Source organism: Erpetoichthys calabaricus, chromosome 3, assembly GCF_900747795.2.
Source record: "Erpetoichthys calabaricus chromosome 3, fErpCal1.3, whole genome shotgun sequence".
In the NCBI taxonomy this organism is placed as follows: domain Eukaryota; kingdom Metazoa; phylum Chordata; class Cladistia; order Polypteriformes; family Polypteridae; genus Erpetoichthys; species Erpetoichthys calabaricus.
The window spans coordinates 229,950,996-229,966,347 of NC_041396.2; the positions used below are offsets into that span (position 1 = coordinate 229,950,996).

Sequence of the window (15,352 nt, forward strand, 5' to 3'; positions counted from 1 at the left end):
AGCCTGCCTTTTCCTATGAAGCGCCTCACTTGGACCCCTGACATGTTTTTGATCTATTCTAGTAATTTCACTGGTTAGCTTTGATACCTTCTTGGTTTCCAATTTATTTCTGTGGCGAAAGATATGAGATAATCTGTCCTCTTAAGAAGGCTTTCAGGGTTTCCCAGAGTATTCCTGCAGAGACCACTGAGGATGTATTTGTCTCTAGAAAAAAAACGGATTTGTTTTGATATAAATTTTGTGCAGTTCTCGTCTACTAATAAAAGTGGGTTAAGATGCCATCTGCGAGATGAGTATGTGGGACATAATGATTTTAGCTCCAAGATCAGAGGGGCATGGTCAGAAATAACAATAGCGTCGTACTTGCAGGATTTAATTGTAAGCAAGAAATTGTTATCTAGAAAGAAATAATCAATTCTTGAGTAGCAATGATGTACTGGTGAGTAGAAGGAATATGCTCTTGAGTTTGGGTTTAGAAATCTCCAGAGGTCTGATAAGTTGTGGTCAGTTACAAACTGTGTAATTGTCTTTGCAGTGTTAGATGTCATCGCCCCTGTGGCAGGAGACCTATCTAGGTCAGGATTTAAAACACAATTAAAGTCCCCAGCCATTATAATTTTATGAGTGTTCACATTGGGAATGGATGCAAATACATTATGCATGAATTCCCTATCATCAACATTGAGTGCGTAACCATTTATCAAAATCACTTTACAGTTAAGTAAGTTGCCCATGACAATCGCATCTCTCTCTTCAGGATCAGATACTACATCTGATGCTACAAATGAGACTGTTCTATGTATGAGAATTCCAACACCTGTAGTTTTCTTTGTAAAGCTGGAATGGAACATTTGTCCAGTCCAGTCTTTTTGCAGCTGGAAATGATCCTTGCTTAATAATACACCTATTAGGTGAGAGAATACTTTCTTTTTTAAATTCGTGATTCAGGCCTTTAACATTCCAGCTCACAAAGTTAACTGTCCTGTCTTGGAGACATTGATTCTAAATTTTTATGTCATCTTGTAGTCTTAACGAAAAGTGAGACAGCTTTGACCTTAATTTCCAATTTTCCCAGGGGTTATTGCCATGCAGTCTATTGTTACGTTGGTAATTATAATTATAAGGATTAAAAGGACAGATCAGAGATAGCTTGCTCTCTTTCTCCCCCCCCTAGGCCCCCCACCCCATTTTGCCTCTCCATGGGAGGCTGAACCCCATTTCACAAAGTCCCAGTCCTCTGATATACCAAGAGACAGAGCACGTCCAAAACAAAACAAGCCCCCCAGCGGCGGCGTATGAGGATTAAAATTGAGATATCTATTGCCAATACAGTCTAAATGCTATAAGCATAAAATATAATCTTCAACAGTCTTGAAATATTAAGATAGTACACCCAGTGAATGGTGTTAAGCATAGTAAACCCTAGTACAATAATAACAATAAACCAAAGGTATGATGTTTAACAGTCTCCTTTAGAATAGTAAAAAGAGGGGGAAAAAAAAAAAGTTACTAATTTAATTTCTTCCACACATACATACATAAACATGTATAATTGTAATCTATACTAATTAATAAAAGGCAAAGCCCTGACTGACTGACTGACTCATCACTAATTCTGCAACTTCCCGTGTAGGTGGAAGGCTGAAATTTGGCAGGCTGATTCCTTACAGCTTACTTACAAAAGTTAGGCAGGTTTCATTTCGAAATTCAACGCGTAATGGTCATAACTGGAACCTCTTTTTTCACAATATACTGTAATGGACGGCAGCTCGATGGCCGTGGGAGGAGGAGTTGAGTGTCACGTCATTACGCCTCCCACGTAATCACGTGAAAAGACTGTGAACGCAGTAGGGAGAAATGAAGGAGGAGCCGCAAACAGCGAAGAACAAAAAATTCATTAAACAATTGAGAAGGGAGCGAAACAATAAGAAGCGAGCGAGTGAACCATACAAGCATCTTCATAAGGGAAACAAAGCACGGTGTAAAACGTAAGTTTAAATTAAGTTTATAGAAACGCTCCCGCTGCGGATTGCAATAACATATTCGCGAGATAAAAGAACGCAGTAGGGAGAAATGAAGGAAGAGCCGCAAACTGCGAAGAACAAAAAATTCATTAAACAATTGAGAAGGGAGCGAAACAATAAGAAGCGAGCGAGTGAAGCATACAAGCATCTTCATAAGGGAAAAAAGCATGGTGTAAAACGTAAGTTTAAATTAAGTTTATAGAAACGCTCCCGCTGCAGATTGCAATAACATATTCGCGAGATAAAAGTTTAATGAGAAGACACGAGGTATAAACGAACCACACGCCGTAGCGCAATGTTAGGGGCTTCACCTCTGGCGCTGACGATAGAGATTCGATTCCCGAGAGGGGATGCAGTGAGTGTGTACGCCTGATGAGCCCAGAATTAGGGAGAAACACATGTCGCATACTCTTTGCATTATTTGAAAGTAAACTGTTAAAACCATTCTATGATCTGCTTCTGGGAACAGAAAGAGGAAACGTGGTGGACGTAAGGCGACTTGCTGACAAACCACAAGCGTGACCTGGCAGGTAACCACCCATACAATCAGATTGTGATTCAGAAAACAAATGCCATGAATGTAATTACCACGATCTACATACTGTCAAATAAACGAAACACACGCTGTAGCGCGACAGCTGTGAAAAGGGAGCTTCACAAAAAAACACATCCTTAACAAATTGTTATTGGTATATTTTCGATCCGTTTAAAAAGGTTTTCTTTTCTTCTTAATAAAAAATTAAAAGCAGTACTTCGCCGCAACGAAGCGCAAGAATTTGGCTATATATATCTGCTTCTCGCAATTAAAAGAGGGCACGTAGCGGATGTTACACGACTTGATGACCAAGCATAAGCGTTACCTGCCAGGTAATCACCCATACAATCAGATTGTGATTCAGACTAGGAATGCAATGAATGTAATTACCCCGATCTACATACAAGGCGAAAGTCTTGCAACATTCAAAGATGATGGTTTGGGATAAGTACACCATGAAACATAAAAGAGCTTATGAAGCCTTGAACCGAAAAAAGCAAGATCTCAGAGATCGTAAAAAAAAAAATAGGAGGTAATGTCGTTTTACTCGCTGTAGATTTTAGTCAAACATTACCAGTTATTCCACGAGGGAGACCAGCAGATGAACTCAACGCGTGTTTAAAATCCATGCTTCTCCCACGGTCGGTTATATGTCGCGTGTTCTCAGGTAGGTACACCAAAAAATTTATACATTTAAGCATGTAATGGGCAAAGAAAAAATGAGGTATATCCGAAGGCACTGCAGTAGTACTCAATGTAACTTTACTTCTTAAATGTTAATGTTTTACTGTTTAATAATTTATACGCTTCTTATATGTTGTTCAAATTCTTTTATCAAAATACCAGTGACTGCGCAATGCACGATAACATGGAGTGAATACACCATAAGCATCCGCCCACGGCCGCCCTGGTGTGCGCAGATAGGAGTTGATTCTACAATAAAATAAAATAAAGATAAAAAGAGTAATACAATCATTACCCATAAAGCGGATAGCAGACGTGACGTATTATATGTGTACCAGATTTCAAGTCAATAGGTGAAACGGTTTGCGAGCTACAGGTGATTTAAAATCCTGGACAGACAAACGAATAGCCACGGTAGCAAATTATAGAAGAAGATTTTACTGTTTAATAATTTATATTTATATGAAATGTGCTTCTTATATATTACTTCATATTCTCATATGATAATGATGTTAATGTTGTTTATATTGATTTCTATGTTATTGTAAGTGCATGTATGTGTGTGTATATATTATATATATATATATGTATATGTATATATATATATGTATATATATATATGTATATATATATATATATATGTATATATATATATGTATATATATATATATGTATATATATATATGTATATATATATATGTATATATATATATATATGTATATATATATATGTATATATATATATGTATATATATATATGTATATATATATATGTATATATATATATATATATATATATATATATATATATATATATATATATATATATATATAATATATGTGTATATGTATATATATATAATATATGTGTATATGTATATACATATGACAGCAACACTCATAACAATGACAACACAATTACATTGACAATCATGTTACATTATTTTTAAAATGTTTCCTTTACTTTTTCATAACCTCTTTAACACACTACTTCTCCACTGCGAAGCGCGGGTATTTTGCTATTAAAACATAAACAGAAAGTGACCGACAAGGGAAAAGGATATATAATTACGGTACCAGTATCATTGCAAGCGGATCAGACCGCCGGTGATATCTTCTTTGCGATGCCATGACAGGGTGCGACTCACAAGCTTATTTCAGGAAAGTTTGGGATCAGCTTTCTTAACTCTTTATCTGCTTCCTCCACAGTGGTAAAGATGTAATGTTTGCCTTGAATATCCACTTTCAGTTTGGCAGGATACAAGAGGCTGTATCTGATATCAGCTTTCCGTAAGCGCCGTTTAATATTATAAAAAGAGGCACATTTAACAGCTGTTGAGGGTGAGAAATCATGGAAAGTACGAATGAGGTTATTTTCAAATATAATCTCGTTTCTGTCTGAGAAGTGACATTACATTTAAATTGTAATTTCTCGAAGAGCACAACAAAAGTCCTAGGTTTAGAGGTGTTCGATCCCCATATGCGGTAAGCCGCTGCTATTTTGGTGTCTGATTTAAAGTCCTCTCCAATTATTTTGGATAATAGTTCAGCTACAAATTTCACTAGGTTTGGACTTTCACAGTTCTCAAGTAGACCTTTGATTCTAATATTATTCCTTCTGCATCCATCTTCCAGAGCAGCAAGTCTGTCTCGGTTTTTTGCATTCAGAATTCACAGCTGTTGCTTTTCCATCAGCAGTGGATGCTAAATGTTCGGCTGTTTCAGTTTGAGTCGTGAATGTCTGCTTAACGTCTTCCAGCTTATCGGCAAGTGCTCTCAGTTTAGACGCATTTTCCTGAATGTGCTCCTCAATTTTTTCCAGCATACCTTTAAAGGCTGCATCCAAGCGATTATATACGTGTTTCTCCGAGTCTTTATTATCCTGCAGCAGCTCTTGCAGCTCCCGCTGCAGCTTCTCACTTGTCTTGAGCATACCATTTATTTCTTTCTTTATTTCTTGCTTGAGCTCAGTGATCATTGCCTTCAGTTCGGACATACAGTGCATCCGGAAAGTATTCACAGCGCATCACTTTTTTCACATTTTGTTATGTTACAGCCTTATTCCAAAATGGATTAAATTCATTTTTTTCCTCAGAATTCTACACACAACACCACATAATGACAATGTGAAAAAAGTTTACTTTAGATTTTTGCAAATTTAGTAAAAATAAAGAAATTGAGAAAGCACATGTACATAAGTATTCACAGCCTTTGCCATGAAGCTCAAAATTGAGCTCAGATGCATCCTGTTTCCCCTGATCATCCTTGAGATGTTTGTGCAGCTTAATTTTAGTCGACCTGTGGTAAATTCAGTTGATTGGACATGATTTGGAAAGGCACACACCTGTCTATATAAGGTCCCACAGTTGACAGTTCATGTCAGAGCACAAACCAAGCATGAAGTCAAAGGAATTGTTTGTAGACCTCCGAGACAGGATTGTCTCGAGGCACAAATCTGGGGAAGGTTACAGAAAAATTTCTGCTGCTTTGAAGGTCCCAATGAGCACAATGGCCTCCATCATCCGTAAGTGGAAGAAGTTCGAAACCACCAGGACTCTTCCTAGAGCTGGCTGGCCACCTAAACTGAGCGATCGGGGGAGAAGGGCCTTAGTCAGGGAGGTGACCAAGAACCCGATGGTCACTCTGTCAGAGCTCCAGAGGTCCTCTGTGGAGAGAAGGGAACCTTCCAGAAGGACAACCATCTCTGCAGCAATCCACCAATCAGGCCTGTATGGTAGAGTGGCCAGACGGAAGCCACTTCTTAGTAAAAGGCACATGGCAGCCCGCCTGGAGTTTGCCAAAAGGCACCTGAAGGACTCTGAGACCATGAGGAACAAAATTCTCTGGTCTGATGAGACAAAGATTGAACTCTTTGGTGTGAATGCCAGGCGTCACATTTGGGGAAAACCTGGCACCATCCCTACAGTGAAGCATGGTGGTGGCAGCATCATGCTGTGGGGATGTTTTTCAGCGGCAGGAACTGGGAGACTAGTCAGGATAAAGGGAAAGATGACTGCAACAATGTACAGAGACATCCTGGATGAAAACCTGCTCCAGAACGCTCTTGACCTCAGACTGGGGCGACGGTTCATCTTTCAGCAGGACAACGACCCTAAGCACACAGCCAAGATATCAAAGGAGTGGCTTCAGGACAACTCTGTGAATGTCCTTGAGTGGCCCAGCCAGAGCACAGACTTGAATCTGATCGAACATCTCTGGAGAGATCTTAAAATGGCTGTGCACTGATGCTTCCCATCCAACCTGATGGAGCTTGAGAGGTGCTGCAAAGAGGAATGGGCAAAACTGGCCAAGGATAGGTGTGCCAAGCTTTGCACTGTAGATGAAGGTGCGAGCCCTATTACAGCTGATGCATATTTCTGTACATATTTTATTTTCTAAAGTATGTATTTTAAGAAAATATTTATGTTAGTATCGTTATGGTCACTAAACAATAGACCTACATAATTTCATTTTGTTAACAAAAAATGAACAGTTAACACATGTGGTCTATAGTTTCAATTATATTAAAAAATCATTATTCAATCTTGACCACTCCTCTCCACACCACCTGCCCAATCATTAATCCTACTGCACACATCCTCTCTCGGTTCCACCCTGTGAGACTCTCAGTGCTACTAACTCGTCCTTCAACACAGTCAGTTATAATGGCAAGGCAGAAAAATGAATTATTCATGAACATCGAATTTTAGATTGTGATTGAAAAACAGAGGCAAGAGCTGATAATGAACGTCGAAAAAAAGATAATGAACAAAACAGAACTGCATATAATAAAAATCAAGAACAAAGAGAATCATCCAATAAACGTGAAAGAGAAAAATATTCAGAACAATATGCAAACAGAAATGCAAAAAAGCAATGTTTATAGAATGTAAGTTAGAGGATAAATTACATAATACAGTGGAACCTCGGGTCATGAACGTCTCAGACCACGTACAAATCTGGTTACGACGAAAAAGTTTGCCAAACTTTTGCATCTGTTCACGATGACACACTCGGGTAACGAACAAGCCAGTTTCCCTTACGGTTTGTACGTACTGATGATTTCCGCACGTGTTCAGTCTCTCCCTGTGCTGCAGAGAGAGATTGAGAGAGGGGGGTGGGGTGGGGTGGGGTTTGGTGAGACTGATTCGAGCATTGTTCTAACCTCGTTGTATTTAATGAAGACTTTTTTTTCTATTGGATTTTAACTTCCACTTCACTTCTCTTTACAGCGATCAGTTCGTAGCGTGCATTGTTGCAATGTTACTTTTCTTGGTTGTTTATTAAATTACGGATTTTTCAAATGTTCATGTTTTTCCCTGTGCTTAAAACTCATAAAAAAAAAAAAAAAAAAAAGTGTTTACAGAGAGCGGTTCGTAAGGCTGTAGTGTGAATTCTTGAAATGTTACTTTTCTCTGTTCAAGGTTTTCTCAGTGTTATTCAATGTTTTTATATTTAGTTTACTATTATACTGTACATTCTGTGGTATAATTAACAATTGTTATGCTTAAAAATCTTTAAAAAAATATATTTACATACAATTCATATGGTCTGGAACGGATTAATTGTATTTACATACAATCCTATGCGGGAAATTACTTTGGGTCATGACCAAATTGGGTTACGACCAGAGTTTTGGAACGAATTACGGTCGTGACCCGAGGTTCCACTGTATTGTTTTTGATGAGGTGTTAATGTAATGACATTTTCTAATTTACTTTTCATTACGTTTTACTTTTAACTACATTTTATTTATTGGTATTTAAAATCGACAGTTTTTGTGAAATATTCAAGTAACTGATTTTCTATCTATAATAACTAAGGACCAAACAGTCGTTCTCTCGCTCCCCACATACCCTTCTATATAGCAACTCTTTAAATACAAATGCTTTCTCTAATGGAGGAGCACCCTGAGCCTAGTAATTATAAAAATACAGTTTAATATAGGACATAAGGCTTCTATGCATCCAGTTATACAGGAGCTTATTGGTGAAAGAAAGAAAGAAAGAAAGAAAGAAAGAAAGAAAGAAAGAAAGAAAGAAAGAAAGAAAGAAAGAAAGAAAGAAAGAAAATCAGCAAAATCGGCCAATCAAGTAACATGAAAAATCCTGAGCCAAAAGACAAACTATGATTACTATGATCAACTATGACTGAGAAATTTCTGTTGGTTAGAGGAATTTAGCTTTTCAGTATAGATAGGCAGTTTTTCAAGATTGTTTCACTGTGCTGTGATCTACAGTAAGTGCCTTTAGTGGAACTGGGAGACTGGCTGACAAGGTACCGTTGGAATCTTCAAAAAAACAAGTATTGATTCTCTTAAAATGTTAATAAATTTCTATGTACAAAATATATAGCGACTTTTTGTGGCTTGGAAAATTATGTTTGCATGTAACTATACTGCATTTGCAGCAGTGTATATCACAATAAGCATACAAGTAGAATTTTACTTCCCATGAAAAGCACCAAATCGAACGTTGTATAATGAAGGTTTAAATGATGCTTTATTTAAAATCAATTAACCTGGCTAGAACTTTATAAAAAGAATGCTCAGATCTGCATGCAGCACCTTCAATATCAAGCTATACAGTAATTAAAAATTCACAGATATACTCACACTTTAACAGTGAACTACTGTAAATACAGCAGTTTTTAATTTTCAGGAATGAACACCTGAATTTGCAGTACTTTGCAGAATTTTCTGTACTCGTTAAATGTAAGACCACATCTGCTGTGACAGTACGTCATCTTATTTACTTGTGTTGCTCCCACATAAAACAAAACTTAAATTTTCTGGCAAGAATTTACCATTCTACTCCATTCAAATGCAAGTCTTCTGGTACGCCACTTGTTAATTATAATACAGTGTGCGTGTCAAAGGATACCTCAACCAACCACCATGCAAAACAAGACCTGAAGCTTGAAGCACAACAGAACATGGTGATCTTTTGAGAAGGGAACATTCATTAATGGCATGTTCCTCACTGTACAATAGCATAGATTACATGGTTTAACTGGACATTTTGCTTAACATTGGGAACATCAATTACAAATTGCTTCCAAAAACACAAAAATTACCTATGAAATTAATTATAACAATTCTGTCTTGTAATCCTGGTAAGTGTTCTGTAAACAATGTATAACGAAGCTCAATATAAATCAAAACTCTGAGTGAGTGATTCTTCAATATGTGATCTGTGGACCTGGGCTCCAGTTGCACTGGGCTGGTAATGGTGTGGAGCCTTCCCATGTAACTGGAGTCTTATGGAGGGTGATATGGGTCCACAGCTCTTCCAGCAAAGGTGAGCTCGTATTTAAATAATCACCGCACTCGCGACGTAGCGAGGGGCGTGGTAGTGTGGCTGGAGCGGTTTCCGGGAGGATTTGTGCTGCGGGCATTTCTCACCTAAGTGCACAGGTGAGGGATGGTCCGCAGCGTAATTGATCCCGGGAACTGTTGATTGCCACAGCTGCCACGTCCATTATATAAAGAGAAGCCCGAGACGGTTATGGGGAAAAGAGAAAAACAACAATAAAAAAAGAAAAGAACAAGAAAGGAAAGAATGGGAGGTTGCTGAAAGAAGTAGGAAGCAAGAAGCAAGAGAGAGCCCCGGTGCGAAGAGTTGGAGAAGGCAGGCAGCTGGGAAGAGAGCCCACGAGGGAAGTGTTTGGCCGACACTCAGTGGGGCTGAGAGAGCGGTCGCTCCAGCTGAGGGATTTAGGAGCTGGAGTGACCAGTGGAGGAGTCGACTGACCGACGATAGGAGCGTGAGTCGATGAAGCTTTGGGCTGGTTGAGCCCCAGCATGAGCGCCTTGGCCGCTGGGGAAATAACCCAAGTCTTGGTCTGGTTGGGAGCCAGACGTAGCCAAGGATCAGAAGGCTACCAGACTAGATTGAAGGGCAGCTGTTCCTGCAGGTAGGCAGCTCTCCTGTAGAGCAGCCCAGATGGGTGTAGCAGGGGAGCCACCATGGTAAAGGAAGACACTGGGCTTAGTGTTTTTAAAGGATTGCTTCCTGTGCTATTTTACCTCGTGGTTTTTAGAAGATTTTTCTATGGTTTTTAACCTCCATGATTGTCATTGTTTTAATGGATTATTTATTTATTGAACTTTGGAAGCACTGCTGCACTCTGTTGCACTTTTGTTTTGATTTATTTTAAATAAAAGGACTTTTGCACTTTTATATACCATCCCCTTGCTCCATTGTTATTGCCTCACTGTCTAGCTCATCAGTGACATTACCGATGGTGTTGGGTTCAAGGGCTCCCTAACAGAAGATGGGAGCCTGGAGCTGAACCCGCATCGTCACAGTGATCCTCATTAGAAATATTTTGCTGATAGAATTTAAGGACTAGTGGCTTCAAGCCTAAGTTTTTTTTTGCACTACAGTTATTAAATCATAGAATATAAGACTACCTGCCAGATAGGCTCAGAGTGTGAAAATTTCAATTATCAGCCATTAATTAGTGCTAATGGAACAAGCATGTAATTTTTGGAGGGGCTAATTAAATATTTTATATTTTATCATATAAAGCTTAATATTCCTTATAAATTCAATCAATTAATCATTCTTTGTTTCATTGCCTTTCTAATTGAGTTAACTAAGATCCCCTATTAAAGGAAAGGTGCAAATTAGCATATTATGCACACAGTATACTGAAATGTGAGGCCAGAGTTAGAAGACGGGGCCACTAACATTAGACCCTGTCATGAGCATTTACTCAGAGAACAGGACTGAATGAGTGATATCCATGAAAATAGCATTTAGTATTCGCTCAACACTCAATAGTGGATAATGTAACAGCTGGATGTGGTTCCCGGCTCTCTACAAGAGACCACGGAAGGCTGACAATAGGTACAAAGCCTCCTGGAAAAATGAGGCAGCACAGTTTTCTGTACATGGATGAGTTATAGAGTGTTATGATACTTGTTATCATGGTCATAGATCAGATGGTACATTAATGAACTGCTACAACTTCCAAATGAAAATACAAAAGGGACAGTCAGATGTTTAGTCAAGAAACAGGTAGGGGTCTAGAATACCACAAAGTCAATCAGTAAAATAGTTGGCAAAGCTAGAAATGTAGAATGCTGAAATCGTAGTTGAAAGCAATAAAGGAACAAGTTCTAGCACAAATGTTTAATGAGTCTTTTAGCTTCCACTGACACTAGCAAAAGGAATTTCAAAGATAAAGAGAATCCAAAGTGTGATCATGGAGCCCATGTGACACCAAATGTAACAATATGATGATCATGTGATTGGCTAAGGGTACTGTTACTGAAAAGAGCATGACTGAGCTGAAACACAGTCAAATCATGAGATAGCAGCAAAAACAATACTGCAAATAGTCAAGTAATGATGCTGCCATCAAAATGCATCAAATCTTAACAAGTCTAAACCATAGGCTCACAGCATGATTTTTCTTTAGTTACAAAATGATGCAGTGACAAAGAGGATTTTAAAGCCATCTGTGATTTAATTTTTCTAAAAACAAAAGGAAAGTTGGGGGAATGGCTTTCTGGGAGGAGGAAGTATTCAGGCTATTGAGTGAAAGGCATTTCAGAAAAAGAAGTAGAAAAGGAAGAGTGCTTTGGTGATACTAGAATGAAGGGCAAAGTGTGAACTATGCTGCTTTTCAGATAAGTGTTTAAGACCTGTGAATTCTGAGAATTCTATTTTTTCTCCCACATTCCAAAGATGTCCATATTATGCTGACCTTCTGTGAGTGTGTATGCCTTGTAATGGAATGGGGCTCCATCCTATGGTTGGCTATTGCCTTACATGCTGGTAGGATAGGCTCAGAACTTTCAAGTGCAATAACTGTTTGAATGAATAACTGTGGGAAAAGAGAAGCATATGTTGTTTTTCCTTTAAAAGTAGGACTTAATTGTATTCCTACTGCTGCATGTATTCTAAAGGTTTCATCTTACCACTGCCCATTTAAGCACATAATCTTCAGTTTTATTCCCAGAACCCAAATTACATCCTGCACCATAATGTAGTAAGTTAGGTCTCACAAGTCATGCCAAAATAGAGCTGCATAAATTCAGAAAAAAATTGCCATTTGCAGAGTCATATACTGTATATGATTGGATATTCTGACAAATAAAATATTTAAAAAACAGTGGAAGGTCAATAGTCACTTTTGTGCTTGTTGTAAATTTCAACTTAGTCCTTTGCCAACTGTGTATGGTAAGTGATGATCCACATCTGAGGTGTCCGATTTAGGACTAAGTTTAAACATTCATCATTACAGAAAGCAAATGGCAGCTGGTTTCTTTCCTCATCAGTAATACAAATCAGCTATGATATGTCTGGTTGTCTTTTTGTTATTTTAATGGGGCTAAAATGGAGATTTCTGAAAGCCTTTTTGAAATTGCCAACACCCTTTTAAGCCACTTCTACCTAGACTACTACTTCTTTCATATCAAGTTAGATTTTGTGGCATATGAGCATCCTACCTTGTTTCTGTGTTGGGACACATTTCTCCAAACTGTGAGCTGTAGCTTAAAAACCATGAATGTGGTTTATATAGCAGTTAAAAATAGGAAATATTTTAAAGACTTATTATTTTCATTCCATATCGCATTCCCACCTTGATCACTAAATGCGGGTCTGTATGTTAGTCCACATGTCCATATTGTAAAGACAGAAGTAGCCAAAAGAGTTTCTCATCAATTCAGTGTTGTGTAGGCTTATAAGGCATAATAATGCAAGTGCTTATACAGCAATAGTACACAGGAGAAGTTTAAGTGTTACTAAATAACAAGAAGGCAAATTTATTCACATTCCAACATAATGAGCCAACCAGAAAATTACAGTAGTTAACAAGTGAAAAAATGATGAAGACAAAAAGTTAATATTGTGCCCTGCCATAGGAGATACACCAAAGTCAGAAATAAACTAGTGATTAGTTAATGTTTAGTTTATCTAGCTCTGAAGAAGTAACAAATCTGTGCTCCACATATGCGATTCATGAGTGCATTACTTGTTATTTGGTACTATAGCAAATCTACTGAAAATTAATGCATCTAAAAAGTTACTTTTATAAGTAATAGAAAAAACTGAAAAGTGTCTAGTGGGAAATGTTCTTCCAAAAACAATATACGAGAAAATCCTGTGTGACCTATTCAAGTTTTTAGGTTTGTTGACTACTGGTTCTTGTACGACATCCAAGCTTGTTCAGTAAACACTGACAAATTAAATTTAGAAAAATCCATTAATAGTCTAGAAGTGAAAAGAAATTCTAAGACTGTGCCTATAAAATGAACAATGAGTCAAATTAGGAAATTTTCAAGATTCTAAAGAAAACAAAAAACAGTACAGCCATTTATAGTTACTTCTGATATTGGTAGCAAATAAACCATTTAAATCAGGTTACTCAATACATTAACAATATCAACTATTTATTTTGCTATTAATATATTCTGCAGTGCAACCTTTTATTTTTACTTGCTCACCTTAGCAGAGGTATCAAACCAGCCAATGAAACCATACTCTTTGCAAAAAGTATCCATGTCTGCAGCACTGTTTCCTATGCCTTCTTTCTTCTGATCACACTTGTTGGCAAGGAGCACTGCTGGGATTGGTCTTCCATTAGGCAATTTCACCTTACTGTCCAGGTCATGTTTCCATTTTGAAATGGCTTCAAATGTAGCATTCCTCGTGACATCAAAGACCACAAATGCTCCAATTGCTTCTTTGTAGTACACCCTTGTCATGTTGCCAAAACGTTCTTGGCCTAAAAAAGAAAACATTGTTGGGTCTGATGATGTAATAATGATCGCTGTATGCCAATCTACAAGGACTTTTTATAGCTTCTTTTAACATTTTTCTCTCGTCATGAATTCTTTTTCAGCTCTTTCTAGTATTTATGAGTTTTTCCCCTCTTCAATTTGTTTCTGCTAACAAACACCCAAGAGATTCTCCTACTAATACCAGCAAATGCCACATGTGAACAGAATTTCTCCATTTCATAGGGCTGACATATACTATGCAGTTATTAGACTTTGCAAAGCTTCTGGCCATGGAATTCAAATTTCTAGTCCTAATGTCGGAAATCACATTAATGAAATTAACAAAGTTTAATTACCAGAAAAAAAAAATAATACACCGAAAAGAGTAATCCAATATATGGATGTCAGCCAACACCATGAAATTCAATGTGTTACGGGTGGCACACTCCTATAAATCCATTCATTCACCCTTTTGCAATTAAGATTGTGGACTGCAGGAACCAATCTATAATTTTATGCAAGACTTTTACTGGGTCGGTAAGTAAGTGTTTGTCCGGTACCTCCATATCAATCAGATACTACATACTATATGTTGTATGTGCTAGCTTACAAGTACCTGGTATGCATTACTCATGTTGCATCTTATACATGCCTCATCATACTGTTTGTATTCATGTATAACAAGCTCCAAACAAGCAAAAGCATTATACATGTGCATGCACTGAAGTGAATGTTAGTGTGGAAAGATTAATTTGCAACTTGGCTACTGCAAGCAATAAGAACAGCTCACAACAGTCAGTCATACTCAGTCAGAAGTAATCTCACAGCAACAAAAATTCTGGAAGAAGACAGTTTTTCCAAAATAACACCTCCAATACTTTGGGTCCATTTCCCTACCCTGGGTAATAGTTGGCACCTCTGTAATATAGGATGTCAGAATCAGCAAACTTTATGCATGCTAGGTGCTTACTGTTAGTTCATAAGAGTTATAATTATTTCCCCAAAAGAGATATCAAACATTTAAAGATAAATATTATTATTATTATTAATAATAAAACACAACAATGATTTTTCTATATAAAAACATCCAGAGAAGCTGTAACCCACTGTGCATGTATGTATGTATCTTAAAAAAATTATATTAAGAGTCGTAAAGGCAAGGTTAGTGATAGGCTAATGGACAATTGTCTCTGCAACCTGTAATGATCTTTGTGTTAACTGCCATTTGACAACAATCGAAGTAAGCTGGATGCATTAATTAATACTCACTATCTACTTTGCTGGCCTGCCTCAAGGAAAAACAACCCAACCAATAAACAAACAAACAAACAAATGGGAAGTGAAATAATTTATTGATTTAAAGTATCAACCAAC

The 15,352-nt window shown here is 37.5% G+C and overlaps 1 protein-coding gene across 1 annotated transcript in view; it reads right to left on the bottom strand.

The window, feature by feature from the left end:
* The window catches only part of LOC114648703 (ras-related protein Rab-32-like), a 162,768-nt gene that overhangs the window by 22,806 nt on the left and 124,610 nt on the right, over window positions 1-15,352 (bottom strand). Inside the window, exon 2 of the mRNA XM_028797883.2 lies at window positions 13,703-13,983. Coding sequence (XP_028653716.1) covers window positions 13,703-13,983 — 281 coding nt within the window. The remainder of the gene's footprint in view (window positions 1-13,702; window positions 13,984-15,352) is intronic.